This window comes from Aquarana catesbeiana, linkage group LG06, assembly GCF_042186555.1.
Source record: "Aquarana catesbeiana isolate 2022-GZ linkage group LG06, ASM4218655v1, whole genome shotgun sequence".
Taxonomy (NCBI): Eukaryota; Metazoa; Chordata; class Amphibia; order Anura; family Ranidae; genus Aquarana; species Aquarana catesbeiana.
The window spans coordinates 75,384,917-75,397,161 of record NC_133329.1 but is presented as its reverse complement, the minus strand read 5'-3'; the positions used below and the strand labels follow the sequence as shown (position 1 = coordinate 75,397,161).

At 44.0% G+C, this 12,245-nt stretch overlaps 1 protein-coding gene across 6 annotated transcripts in view; it reads right to left on the bottom strand.

Moving 5' to 3' along the window:
• Window positions 1–202: 202 nt before the first annotated feature.
• The window catches only part of LOC141148623 (nmrA-like family domain-containing protein 1), a 35,818-nt gene continuing 23,775 nt past the window's right edge, over window positions 203–12,245 (bottom strand). For all 6 annotated transcript variants that reach the window (XM_073636234.1, XM_073636233.1, XM_073636232.1 and 3 more), the window contains exons 3-6: window positions 8,321–8,559; window positions 5,732–5,981; window positions 3,965–4,155; window positions 203–569 (exon numbers count right to left, since the gene is read on the bottom strand). In XM_073636234.1, the coding sequence (XP_073492335.1) occupies window positions 390–569; window positions 3,965–4,155; window positions 5,732–5,981; window positions 8,321–8,559 (860 nt within the window). In that variant the 3' untranslated portion in view covers window positions 203–389. The remainder of the gene's footprint in view (window positions 570–3,964; window positions 4,156–5,731; window positions 5,982–8,320; window positions 8,560–12,245) is intronic.

The following is a 12,245-nucleotide window of genomic DNA, read 5'->3' as shown; positions in this document are numbered from 1 at the left end:
AGTTGCACCCATCCAAAGTTTCGTCAAAGTTGCACTCCAAAGTCTGCGCAACTTTGGAGTCATACAAGTGCGATTGGAGCCTTAGACGAGTTTCTCATCTAATAAAATATACCGCAGGGAGGTGCACACACAGTGAACTGGATGGACCTGTGTTTTTTCATTCTTACCAACTGCAAGCAGAAGGAAAGGAAGCCCCCAAAGATTCAGGATACCCATTTTATTAATACAAGTACAGATGACAGTCATGGTTGGTTGTAGTTGAAAGGTGGCTTGGTCATTGCCTAGGATGGAAAAAAAAAAGGTCCAAATTCTGACCCACGTGGCACAGGAAACACAAGTTCACATTAAAGGAACCAATCTCAGTCTGTTCACGGTTTAAGGAACAAGGTTCACAGGTTATCAAAGGCGGCCTTGTTCTCCTGTAGCCAGCACTGGAACTTCTTAGCTTTGGGGTTAAGCTGAAGAGTGAGTTGAATGTCGCGGTTTGGTTTCATTGTGTAGAATATAAACATGTTGACCAGCTCCTTTGCCCCGGGAATGTCCGTCTTTCCAAAGTTTTCGGGAGTAAGCTGCAAAAGTAAGAGTGAAGGTTAAACATGAAACAGGGACCTGCCGTGTAATACAGTGCCTTGAAAAAGTATTCATACCCCTTCACATTTTCCACATTTTATCATGTTACAACCAAAAACATACATTTATTTTTTGGGGGGTTTTTGTGATAGACCAACACAAAGTGGCACATAATTGGGAAGTGGAAGGAAAATGATAAATGGTTTTCACATTTTTTTACAAAAAAATATGCGAAAAGTGTGACGTGCATTTGTATTCAGCCTCCCGAGTCAATATTTTGTAGAACCACCTTTCTCTGCAATTATAGCTGCAAGTCTTTTTGCGGATGTCTCTACCAGCTTTTCACATCTAGAGAGTGAAATGTTTGCCCATTCTTCTTCGCAAAACAATGCAAGCTCTGTCAGATTGGATGGAGAGCGTCTGTGAACAGCAATTTTCAAGTCTTGCCACAGATTCTCAATTGGATTCACGTCTGGACTTTGACTGGGCATGGGACATGACCAGCTTCCTTGTCCCTGCTGAAGAAAAGCATCCCCACAACATGATGCTGCCACCAACATAGTGGGAATGGTGTGTTCAGGGTCATATGCAGTGTTAGTTTTCCGCCACACATAGCGTTTTGCTTTTAGGTCAAAAAGTTCAATTTTGGTCTTATCTGACCAGATCACCTTCTTCCACATGTTTGCTGTGTCCTCCACATGGCTTCTCGCAAACTGCAGACAGGACTTCTTATGGCTTTCTTTCAACAATGTCTTTCTTCTTACCACTCTTCCATAAAGGCCAGATTTGTGGAGTGCACAACTAATTATTGTCCCGTGGAAAGATTCTCCCACCTGAGCTGTGGATCTCTGCAGCTCCTCCAGAGTTACCATGGGCCTCTTGGCTGCTTCTCTGATTAATGCTCTCCTTGCCCGGCCTGTCAGTTTAGGTGGACGGCCAGGCAAGGAGGTTTGGAGTTGTGCCATACTCTTTCCATTTTTGGATGGTGGATTAAACAGTGCTCCGTGAAATGTTCAAAGCTTGGGATATTTTTTTTTTTTTACCTAACCCTGCTTTAAACTTCTCCACAACTTTATCCCTGACCTGTCTGGTGTGATTCTTGGCCTTTATGATGCTGTTTGTTCACTAAGGTTCTCTAATTAACCTCTGAGGGCTTCACAGAACAGCTGTGTTTATACTGAGATTAAATCACACACAGGTGGACTCTATTAGGTGACTTCTGAAGACAATTGGTTCCACTAGATTTTAGTTAGGGGTATCAGCATAAAGGGGGCTGAATACAAATGCACGCCACACTTTTCAGATATTTATTTGTAAAAAAAAATTGAAAACCATTTATCATTTTCCTTCCACTTCACAATTATATGCCCTTTTGCGTTAGTCTATCACATAAAATCCCAATAAAATACATTTATGTTTTTGGTTGTAACATAACAAAATGTGGAAAATTTCAAGGGGTGTGAATACTTTTTCAAGGCACTGTATGTAGCCTGTCATTCCTGGCCTTCTGAAAATGCTAGTTTCATGCAGATCCCGTCTTTAGTAGTTTCAGTCCTTGGCCTAGAACAAGTATTCAAGAAGTTCTAAATTCACCTGCTGCGCTCTTGCCCTGCGCAAGCAATTACCGAAGGTTGACAACAAGGCAAATAGAATTTTCAGAAGTTTTGGCTGGGGAAGGTCCTGTATTCTTTCATGACCGGTACATTTTAAGCATAACTCCAGCCAAAACTTTTATATTAGCATAAAAGTCGAACATGTCACAAGAGGCCTTCATCAGGGCTTCAGAATGCTGGAAAGGTGAATGTTTGGACAGAGATATTTGTGCCAGATCTGAAGATCTGTTTCCTGACACTATTTCGGCAGCCATTCAGACCAGCCTTTCTCAATCAGGTATCCTTGGAACCCTAGGAGAATCCTTGGAACTCTAGGAGAGCAGTGGTCTCCAAACTACAGCCCATGGGCTGGATGCGGCCCTTTGCTTGCCTTTATCTGGCCCTTGGGACACTATTCCTCCCTCTGACACCAACAATGTGGTATTATTCCTCCCACTGACACCAATGATGGGGGCACTATTCCTCCCACTGACACCAGTGATGGGGGCACTATCCCTCCCACTGACACCAGTGATGGGGGCACTATCCTTCCCACTGACACCAGTGATGGGGGCACTTTTCCTCCCACTGACACCAGTGATGGGGGCACTATTCCTCCCACTGACACCAGTGATAAGGGAACTATTCCTCCCACTGACACCGATGATGGGGGGGCACTATTCCTTCTCCTAACCAAAGGGATGCTGTATAATATTTTTTTAATGCCACTGACCATCAAGCCTGAGGCATTATCAACTGCCACTGACCACAGTCTGGCCCCACTAAAGTCTGAAGGACAGTGAACTGACCCCTTGTTTAGAAAATTTTTGGAGACCTCTACTCTAGAGGTTGCTAGGGGGTCCTCAAGAAGTGGGGAATTTCTGCCTCTCCAGTAAGTTAACGCTGACACCAATGAACAGATGATTTAACTATCTGTAATGTGTGCTTTCTTTTCTATAACCACCTGTTTAATGAGGTCCTGCTTCCCGCTGTAAACCAATGTAAGGAGCATTCTTCCCAATGATCACCAGTGTCAATGGCCTCTCTGTCCACTAACCACCAGTGTAAGGAGGCCTTTCTTCCCAGTGACCACCCTGGATTGTGTAGGGTGGCCAACAATAAAAAAAACAAAAGGGGTCCCTCTTTCACTGCCCACCAATGTAAGGTGGTCCCTCTCCCACTGTCCACCAGTGTAAGGGGGTCCTTTCCCACTGTCCACCAATGTAAGGGGGTCCTTCTCCAGTGTCCACCAATGTAAGGGGGTCCTTCTCCAATGTACACCAATGTAAGCTGTACTTTTTTCAGTAACCACCAATATGAGCGAACCCAAAAAACTTTACTGTCTGCATTTCTTTTCTAGACAATATTGTTGTACACCTTCAGTCTTGTAGGGCCTGGGTGTCAAAATCAGAACCAAACAGCACCCTTTATTCTTTTATTTATTTTTATATCCAAAATTACTGTTAATGGTAATGTACCTCAAGTGGTAGATATAGCAGTTAATAGAAGGGGATCCCTGACACTTAAAAGTTATATTAAGGGTTCCTATGTGTGTTAAAAGGGTTGAGAATGGATGATCCAGACCTTAACTTTTCTTCCATTCCTAAGACCTGATAAGAAAATATCTACAAATAAAGTGGAAATGGAAAAAAAGTCAAGCTGTATCTCTCTTCCTTGATTCTCTAGTAGGTTTGGATTTCTGTCTATTTCCATGTTGGGCAGATCTCCTGGTTTCCTGTGTTCTCTTTGTTTTAGATTTGAACATTTATAGATTGGAGCAATCACTTATCACCACTTATTACCTTGGCATCTCTGATGTTCTTGCCGAGCACTTTGGTCATTATGGCAGCATACTCTTCCATCGTCAGCTTCTCCATGCTGAGACCAATGTCCTTGCCAGCGTATTTTGAGGGAGACTTCAAAATGGTGAGAACAACACCACCCAGATCCTCCACAGAAAACCCATCCAGGGGGACGTCACCCATAGGGATGCCTGCAAGATGATAAATTTCAGCGTCACACTATAGAATATGATCATACTTCATACTATATAAGTCCATATGAGGTCAAGGTTTATTGATGAACCCTGGGAAATTTATAATTTTTTTGGTAAAGTGAACAATGGTTAAAATGTCAGTTTTTTGCCATCCGTATTCTGTTGGGGAGATCGCCCTGTACTTCCTCTCCTAGAGACACAACAGAAAGGGAGAGAAAATTCACTCTTAGGCTGACTATACATTATAGAATTTTTTTGTATAACTTTCCTTTAGATTTACCAAAACCATAAAATATAAGAGGTCAAATCTAAACACTTACAATTTGTATGCAATCAGGCAAGGCAGACCCTTGCATTACATAGCTGAAAGTAAATCTAAAGGAAATTGAAAAAGGAAATTGTATAATGTATGGCCAGCTTTAGTTGTAACCAGAACAGGGAATCTCTTTGGAAGGCTTTCATCTCCTTCGGTTCCCATGAAAATTGTATTTTTTTGGATTTCCCATCACTTTCTGTCTCAGCAACCATGGTCGCCAGGACAAACCAAGAAGGTGATGTTCCCCGGGAAGAATGCAGACAGTAATAAAGGCCTTACAGATGTTCTAACCCTTCCACACTCCTGCAAAAACAGCTTACAGTGACAAACTTGTGGAAAAACAGTATAGAAAGATTACCACTAGTCCAAACAAATATCCACAGGCTTATGCTGGCTATAGACATTGGGTGGGCACAGTTGGACCACACAAGATATGCCCCCCCCCCCCGAGAAAGGAGAGGAAATAGTGACTATGCTTACACAGACATAGTCTTAAAAGGGAAAAAAATCCAACAAAGTAAGACTAATAGCAATGAATAACTGAAGAGCGCCAGGTATTGGCTACATGCAGGCAGGTGCAGTCTACTTTCTACAGGGCAAGTGGTGCTCTTCCACAGAAGCCTTGCTGCAGAGGAGGTCAAGAGGAAAATTCCTCTATGGTATGCTGAGTCACTGGATAAGTTACCCTATTGGATACTGCTGCCCCACATGACTCAAGCAGTCACCTTGGGTTAGGCAGAGCCTTTTTAAGGCCCTGGCTCCCAGATTTTGGTGCACATTTTGCAAGTGGACAAAGTAGGGGCAGAGTACCCCATCTGCAAGGGTCAGTAATAGGGAAAGGTTCCTGATGAGGCGGGCAAGAGTAGGGCCTCATCTCTCCTGGACATTCTCCTGATTGTGGACCAGACAGCCAGGCCGCATTCAGTCCCCTCTCAACATGCTATCATTCCGGTGGGAATCTATTCCTGTCACTCTGCTGAAATGTGAGTGTGCCCAGCTGGGTGGCTTTTCCACCAGGTTTGTTGTGAGCTGTTGCTGCATTTCTTCAATACAAGTTTATTGCACCCGCTGGTGTGAATCATTGACTCCATGCCATGCTGCGCCCCACCTACATACAGACAAGAGTAATCTCACCCACTCTGGCCTCTAATGTCTATAAATACACATTACATGTCCATATGTGTCTATATGTACTTTTTTAATTCCGCATCAGTGGGGCACCTCAAGTTATTTAACACTGCTACACCATCATCTTACACAGAGTGTAGCCATCGCCATCCTTGTCCTTCTGTGGCCTGAAGAAGGTCAGAAAGTTCTCGTAGTAACAGGGGAGTCTCACACTGGTCATGGGCACGCCGATCTCCCGGAAATACTCCTCCACCTCCCCTTTACCGTCAAAATTTGGCACTTCCAGCTTTCCGTTGGTCAACTTCTTCACATTCTCTAAGCCACTGAACACCACCAATGTCAGGCCGAGATGTTTAGACACATCCGCAAAACATTTGCCCTTGAAAGAAAGAAGTCAGTTGTAACTTTCTGCTAAATTTAAGTTGCCAAAAACAAATTCAGCCAACTTGTGCTCTCTGCTAATTGGATAGCTGATTGGATCTGTAGCTGTCAATCACAGTGGATCTTGCTGGACCTTTGCAGAGAGGTAACTGCTTGTACATACAGAGCGAGGGTCTACAGCATGCCAGTGAGGGGCAGACTACTTTATTATGGCTGTGGCTGATTTATTAACTAAATAAAGAGTTTTTGAAGGGAAGAAGCCCAAATGGGGCTTTTGCAGCCTTAGGGGCATGAGGTCTCAAGGAACAGCAATGTAAACCCAGTGATGGAAGGTTAGTAAATGTAAAAATTGGAAATTGGGGAAATTAAGAGGATCAAGTAGGAGAAGTGGAAACAAGGATTCAGGAAAAAGGTAGGTTCAGAAGGGGTAGAAAGGGAATACAAGGTGGGAAGAGGGTGGGGTCTCGGGAAGGGAAAATGAGGAAAAGGAAGGAAATAAGAAGGGAAAAAACCCCATTAAATATTGACAATGATTTTTTACAAGAGTGCGATTGGGTTTGTAAAAAGAGAGAAAGATCCTGTAGGTATCTATGTTACAACAACAAAGGTGACTGAAAAATGTACTAAAACTGAAAGGAACTGCAGAGAATTTTAGATCTACAAATATCAATTTTCCTGCAATAGCTCTTAGGCCAATTTTAAAGGGAACATCCACCAGGAAAGTGGATACATGAATATAAAATTCTAGCATCTTGTGATGTCCATGCATAGTATGTCCTCATGAATGGTCCTAAAGCCATTAAAACCTAGGGTGCTTATTTCAACATTTCCTGATGAACGCATGTGTTGGCCCAATCTCCCTGGTACTTTCCTATAAGCCATGAAATCACCAATTACAGCAATGGCCCAAAAAATGTGTGTGCATCAGCTTGTGACTTTACTAAAAATGTGGTTCTCAACCACTATGAAGTAACCTGCTGCCGGGCCACGACCTCCCTCCTCACAGGCCTCCAGCTAGCTCCCCTAACTTACCAATGTGCCTCCCATATCCCATAATGCCTCCCTTAATTGCCCACAGTGCCCTCAACCCTGTATCCCACAGTGCCCCCAGGTGCCATGACAGCCATGAGCCCCCACAGTGCCCCCTATCTCACACAGTGCCACTCTGTCTGCTGCAGAGCCTTCAGTCCCGTACAGCTCCTCCCAACTTCTAACAGTGTCTCATAGTGCCTCTCAACCTCTAACAATGCCTCCTAGCCACTGCTGTGACTTCCCAACTCTCACAGTGCCTCTACAAAGCCCCCAGATTCCTGCAGAGACCCAACCCCCTCCAGAAACCTCATCCTCTGCAGGGCCACCAAGTCTACTGCAAAGTCCCTTCAGAACCAACCTCCTTCCTCCTCGCAGTGACACCCAGCCACATCCAGAGCCTTCCTTTATTTCAATACATATTTTGCATTGCCATACTTTTATCACACAAACTTTTGTTTAACTGTTGGGCATTGAAAGTTTGGAAAAATTTCCCGTACCTAGGTCTCAAGGTTGAGAACCACTACTCTAGAACACTTCTGAAGCTATGCTGTACATGTGGACACCCAATGGTACATGAAATTTTATTCCTACAGACAGTTTAGATAATGTTCTCCAAGGCACTGACCTGGAACAAGCATGCAACAAATTAGACAATCTGAGACAAACTTCCTGATCTTCATATTTGCTCCATGATAGTGATTCAAAAGCTCCCTGGATTAACATGGAAGTCAGGAACTAGTATATTCAGCAGGAGAGGAAAGCATTGGCATCCTATTTACAATATTTACTTTACTACATTTTACAGGTTAGTGCAGCCATTCTTAACCAGAGAAACCTAGGGTACCTCCAGAGGTTGCTAGGCAGCTAGGGGCTCCTTGAGCTGTGCCCGATTGACGATAGTCTGAAGTCAATGCCACTTGGAAGAGTCAGCTGCATGAACCCACTGATCTTTTTATCAGTCCATATGGGTGGAGTTCTGATCACCACTGCTAGAAGGCAATCTTCCCATTCAAAATCAATGTAATGGGCATTCTTCCCATTCACCACCAATTAACTGGATTTATCAGGGGTTCCCTAAGACTTGAAAATTATTTCAAGGGTTCCTGTGAGGGTAAAAAGGTTGAGAAAGGCTGGGTTAGGTGATAAAACAACAATTACATTTCTTCTTTAGAAATTTCTAGAGGAGAAATACCTACATGTCTACATTATTTGGAAGACCACCCAATACATATAGCATGGTAACAGAGAGTCCCTTTAAGAGGAAAAGTTTTATTACATAGCATTACATGGGATGTCTCAGCTTACCTGGGCAAATTCCTTATCTTTGCTGAAATGTTCCAAGAAGTTGGTGACCACGAAAGCTCCATAAGCTCCCTTTAGGGCGGCCTCAATGCTCTTCTCGTCATCCAGATCTGCAGCCACCACCTCAGCGCCGGCCTCCTTCAGCTTCAAAGCAGCTTCTTTCTTGACATCACGAGTCACCGCCCTGACGGCAAAGGTACCATCTTCTAGAAGAGTCTTGGCTACAGAGCCACCCTGAGCTCCTGTACAGAAGACAAAGGTGGTCAGAGCAAAATGTTTTCCTGGACAGATTATAACAATGAACTTCTTATATTTGCTTCTTAGTGTTCCCATAAATATAAAATTGATTAAAACCATTGAAAGCATTTTTTTCAGATAAGAGCATAAAAAAAAATCTACTGATCTTGTCCAGAACTTCAGAGCCCTCCTGTGTCCTCTGCACACTTATGCCACGTACACACGATCGCACATTCCGACAACAAAATCCATGTTTTTTTCCCGACAGATGTTGGCTCAAACTTGTCTTGCATACACATGGTCACACAAATGTTGTCTCAAATTCCGATCGCCAAGAACGCGGTGATATACAACAAGTACGACGAGCTGAGAAAAAAGTTCTATAGCCAGTGAGGCTCTTCTGCTTGATTCCGAGCATGCTTGGAATTTTGTGTGATGGACTTCTGTACACACGATCAGAATTTCCGACAAGGTTTGTTGTCTGAAAATTTGAGATCCAGCTCTCAAATTTTGTTCATCAGAAATTCCGACGGAAAATGTCCGACGGAGCCCACACACGGTCGAAATTTCCGACAACAAGCTTCCATTGAACATTTGTTGTCGGAAAATCCGATCTGTGTGTACGCGGCATTACTGTGTTATCTGAAAGCAGCCTCCTAGGTCTTATCTTGGTCTACAGAATGCTTAGAATGCTTGCAGAACATAGAGGGCTGGGAACGTCAAACAGGCAGCCTAAATATTTATTGTGCTGCAGCAAATCCTTTAAATTTCTTCTGAAGCCAAAGATCTGGTCTGGAGGACTCACGGAAGAGTGTGTGCATCTGCCATGAGATATTGTGAGTACTCCAAGCTCAAGAATCTAGTGACTATGTATGGTTCTACTTTTGGGGGGCCAGCAGGAGCTCTTTCTTTAAGGTTGCTCCTGCTGGGTCTCAGTTCTGGCATTCCCTTGCTTACTGGTCTAAAGACTGTTCCACCCACAAGTGCGGTCACGTGTGAACCTAGCCTGAATAAGTAACCACATCAGGAGTTTTGACTTCGACCCACCCCACTACATGCTGGTCCCCCCAGTAACTTTTGACTATAAAGAAAAAAGGTACTGGAAAACAGTAACTGGTTTTACAGGTGAAGCAGAGACCTGATTACACAATAAAGCAAAGTGCTTGGCCAACTTAATATCCGTATTGTAAAACTTTTGGGGCATTTATGAATTATTAGTACCAGGAAAGGTTAAAGACAGTGATGGCCCCTCCATTAGGGGCGCATGGGCTCTGCCCCCCCTAATCCATGCTCCTGGCCCCTAATCTACATGCAGGGCTCCGGACGCATGAATTTCAATGGGTTATTTTTTTTTTAAGCACATGATTTGCTTTAAAAAAAGGGTGGGCTCGGGGCGCAGAGCACTGCACCCTGAGCCCAGCCAGTTGTGTGATAGTAGTGAATTAACATTAACTATTGTCTTCCTGATTCTCCTCCCGGCCAATCAGGAAGCGGGTCCTGAGCCTTAGGGAGTAGAAGCAATGGCCCGGCACTTGCCACGGCAAGCTGCAGCAGGTGGAGGGGCGGGGGGGGGGCAGTTTCCAGAAGCCCTACCCCAGATCCAGCACCACCTCCTAAGATAAGAACATGGATAGCGTCCGACTCATCCAGGTAGGGGGTGGGAGGTGCTAGTGCGAATGAGGGGGCCCGCACCACCTCCAATTCCCGACCACCTCCCGGGAAGGGGGGGGGGGGGGAGGAAGCTGGTGTCAATGTCAATGGTAAAAACAATGCAACTGTGCTAAAGTAAAAAAGTCCACTTGTTTAACCATATGCGGGGGTTAATCTAATTTCCATGTGACCACATTAAGCAGGCTTCTCACAGTGCTCCTTGTGAGACTGTGGGGCTGCAGCCTTGTGTCATGTGATTGTGTGTAGCCTCCCATGTATGCTTCCATGTGTGCAGACGTGCCTATAGATAGCCTATGGATAGAAAGAGGTGCTAAGAACAATGTCCTCCATTTTCAATTTTTTAATAATAAATGCAATATGATGAGTGCAGAGATAGGAAATAGAACACTTTATACTGTATATCTCTGTATGGGACCTTGCTGGGACTTGTAGTTCCTCAAATGCTTCAGAGCAGACTCCAAGCCCCAATGGAGAATATAATGACTATAAATTATGGTACTTCTGGGGCCAGTGTCTGTGGCCTGGCATGCTGGGATTTATGGTCCCATAGCTCTGCGTTTGTCACAGGTGGGGAGGACATGGGGGGACATTACTGGGAATAGTGAGAATCTTGTGTCCCTATACACAATAGAGTGCTCACAGCTATCAATGACAAGCAGTTCTGCAGCAGCTGTGTTGGTTTTCTTTTACAACTTCCCCTCCTGAGGTTTACAATACTGGGAAGGGGGGTTGGGGGTTGGGTGCCACTATCACTCCTTCAGTCACATAAACAGCCTGTGAGTCGGGATCTCAATTCCCGTACTGGAATCTGATGAGGGGTCCTCTGAATGGGAGATGTTCAAGAATGTCATGATTTTGTTGTGCTAGAAAATATACCTGGGGTCCCAGATACACAATGACACTGGGGTTCCAGATCAAAGACACAATGGGGGGGGGGGCGGCTGGTGCAAGTGAGGGGGGCAGGTTTGTTTGTTGGAGAGGAGCCACAATAAATAAAACTTTGTACAGTGACACGTAACCATTACATGAGCCAAACTAATAACCTGGCTTAGTGGTTAGCACTTCTGCCTTGCAGCGCTGGGCACAGGACACTAGCTGCATGGAGTTTGCATGTTCTCCTTGTGTAGGTTTCCTCTGGGTATTCTGTTTTCTGCCACACTTCAAACACATGCTTGTAGGTAATCGGCTCCTGTATAAATGAATCCTAGTATGTATATGATATAGGGACCTTAGATTGTAAGCTCCTTGGGCACAGGTACAGATGTGAATGTACAGTATGTAAAGCACTATTTAAATTGTCAGCATTATATACAGTGCCTCGAAAAAGTATTCATACCCCTTGAAATTTTCCACATTTTGTCATGTTACAACCAAAAATGTAAATGTATTTTATTGGGATTTTTTGTGATAGACCAACACAAAGTGGCACATAATTGTGAAGTGGAAGGAAAATGATAAATACGGTTTTTAACATTTTTTACAAATAAATATGTGAAAAGTGTGGGGTACATTTGTATTTAGCCCCCCCTGAGTCAATACTTTGTAGAACCACCTTTCACTGCAATTACAGCTGTAAGTCTTTTTGGGGATGTCTCTACCAGCTTTGCACATCTAGAGAGGGACATTTCTGCCCATTCTTCTTTGCAAAATAGCTCAAGCTCTGTCAGATTGGATGGAGAGTGTCTGTGAACAGCAATTTAAGTCTTGCCACAGATTCTCAAATGGATTTAGGTCTGGACTTTGACTGGTCCATTCTAACACATGAATATGCTTTGATCTAAACCATTCTATTGTAGCTCTGGATGTATGTTTAGGGTCGTTGTCCTGCTGGAAAGTGAACAACCGCCCCAGTCTCAAGTCTTTTTCAGACAGGCTTTCGTCTAATGCCGCGTACACACGATCGGAATTTCCGCCAACAAAACCTTGGATTTTTTTTCTGAAGAATGTTGGCTCAAACTTGTCTTCCATATACACGGTCACACAAATGTTGGCCAGCAATTACGAACGTGAGAACGCGGTG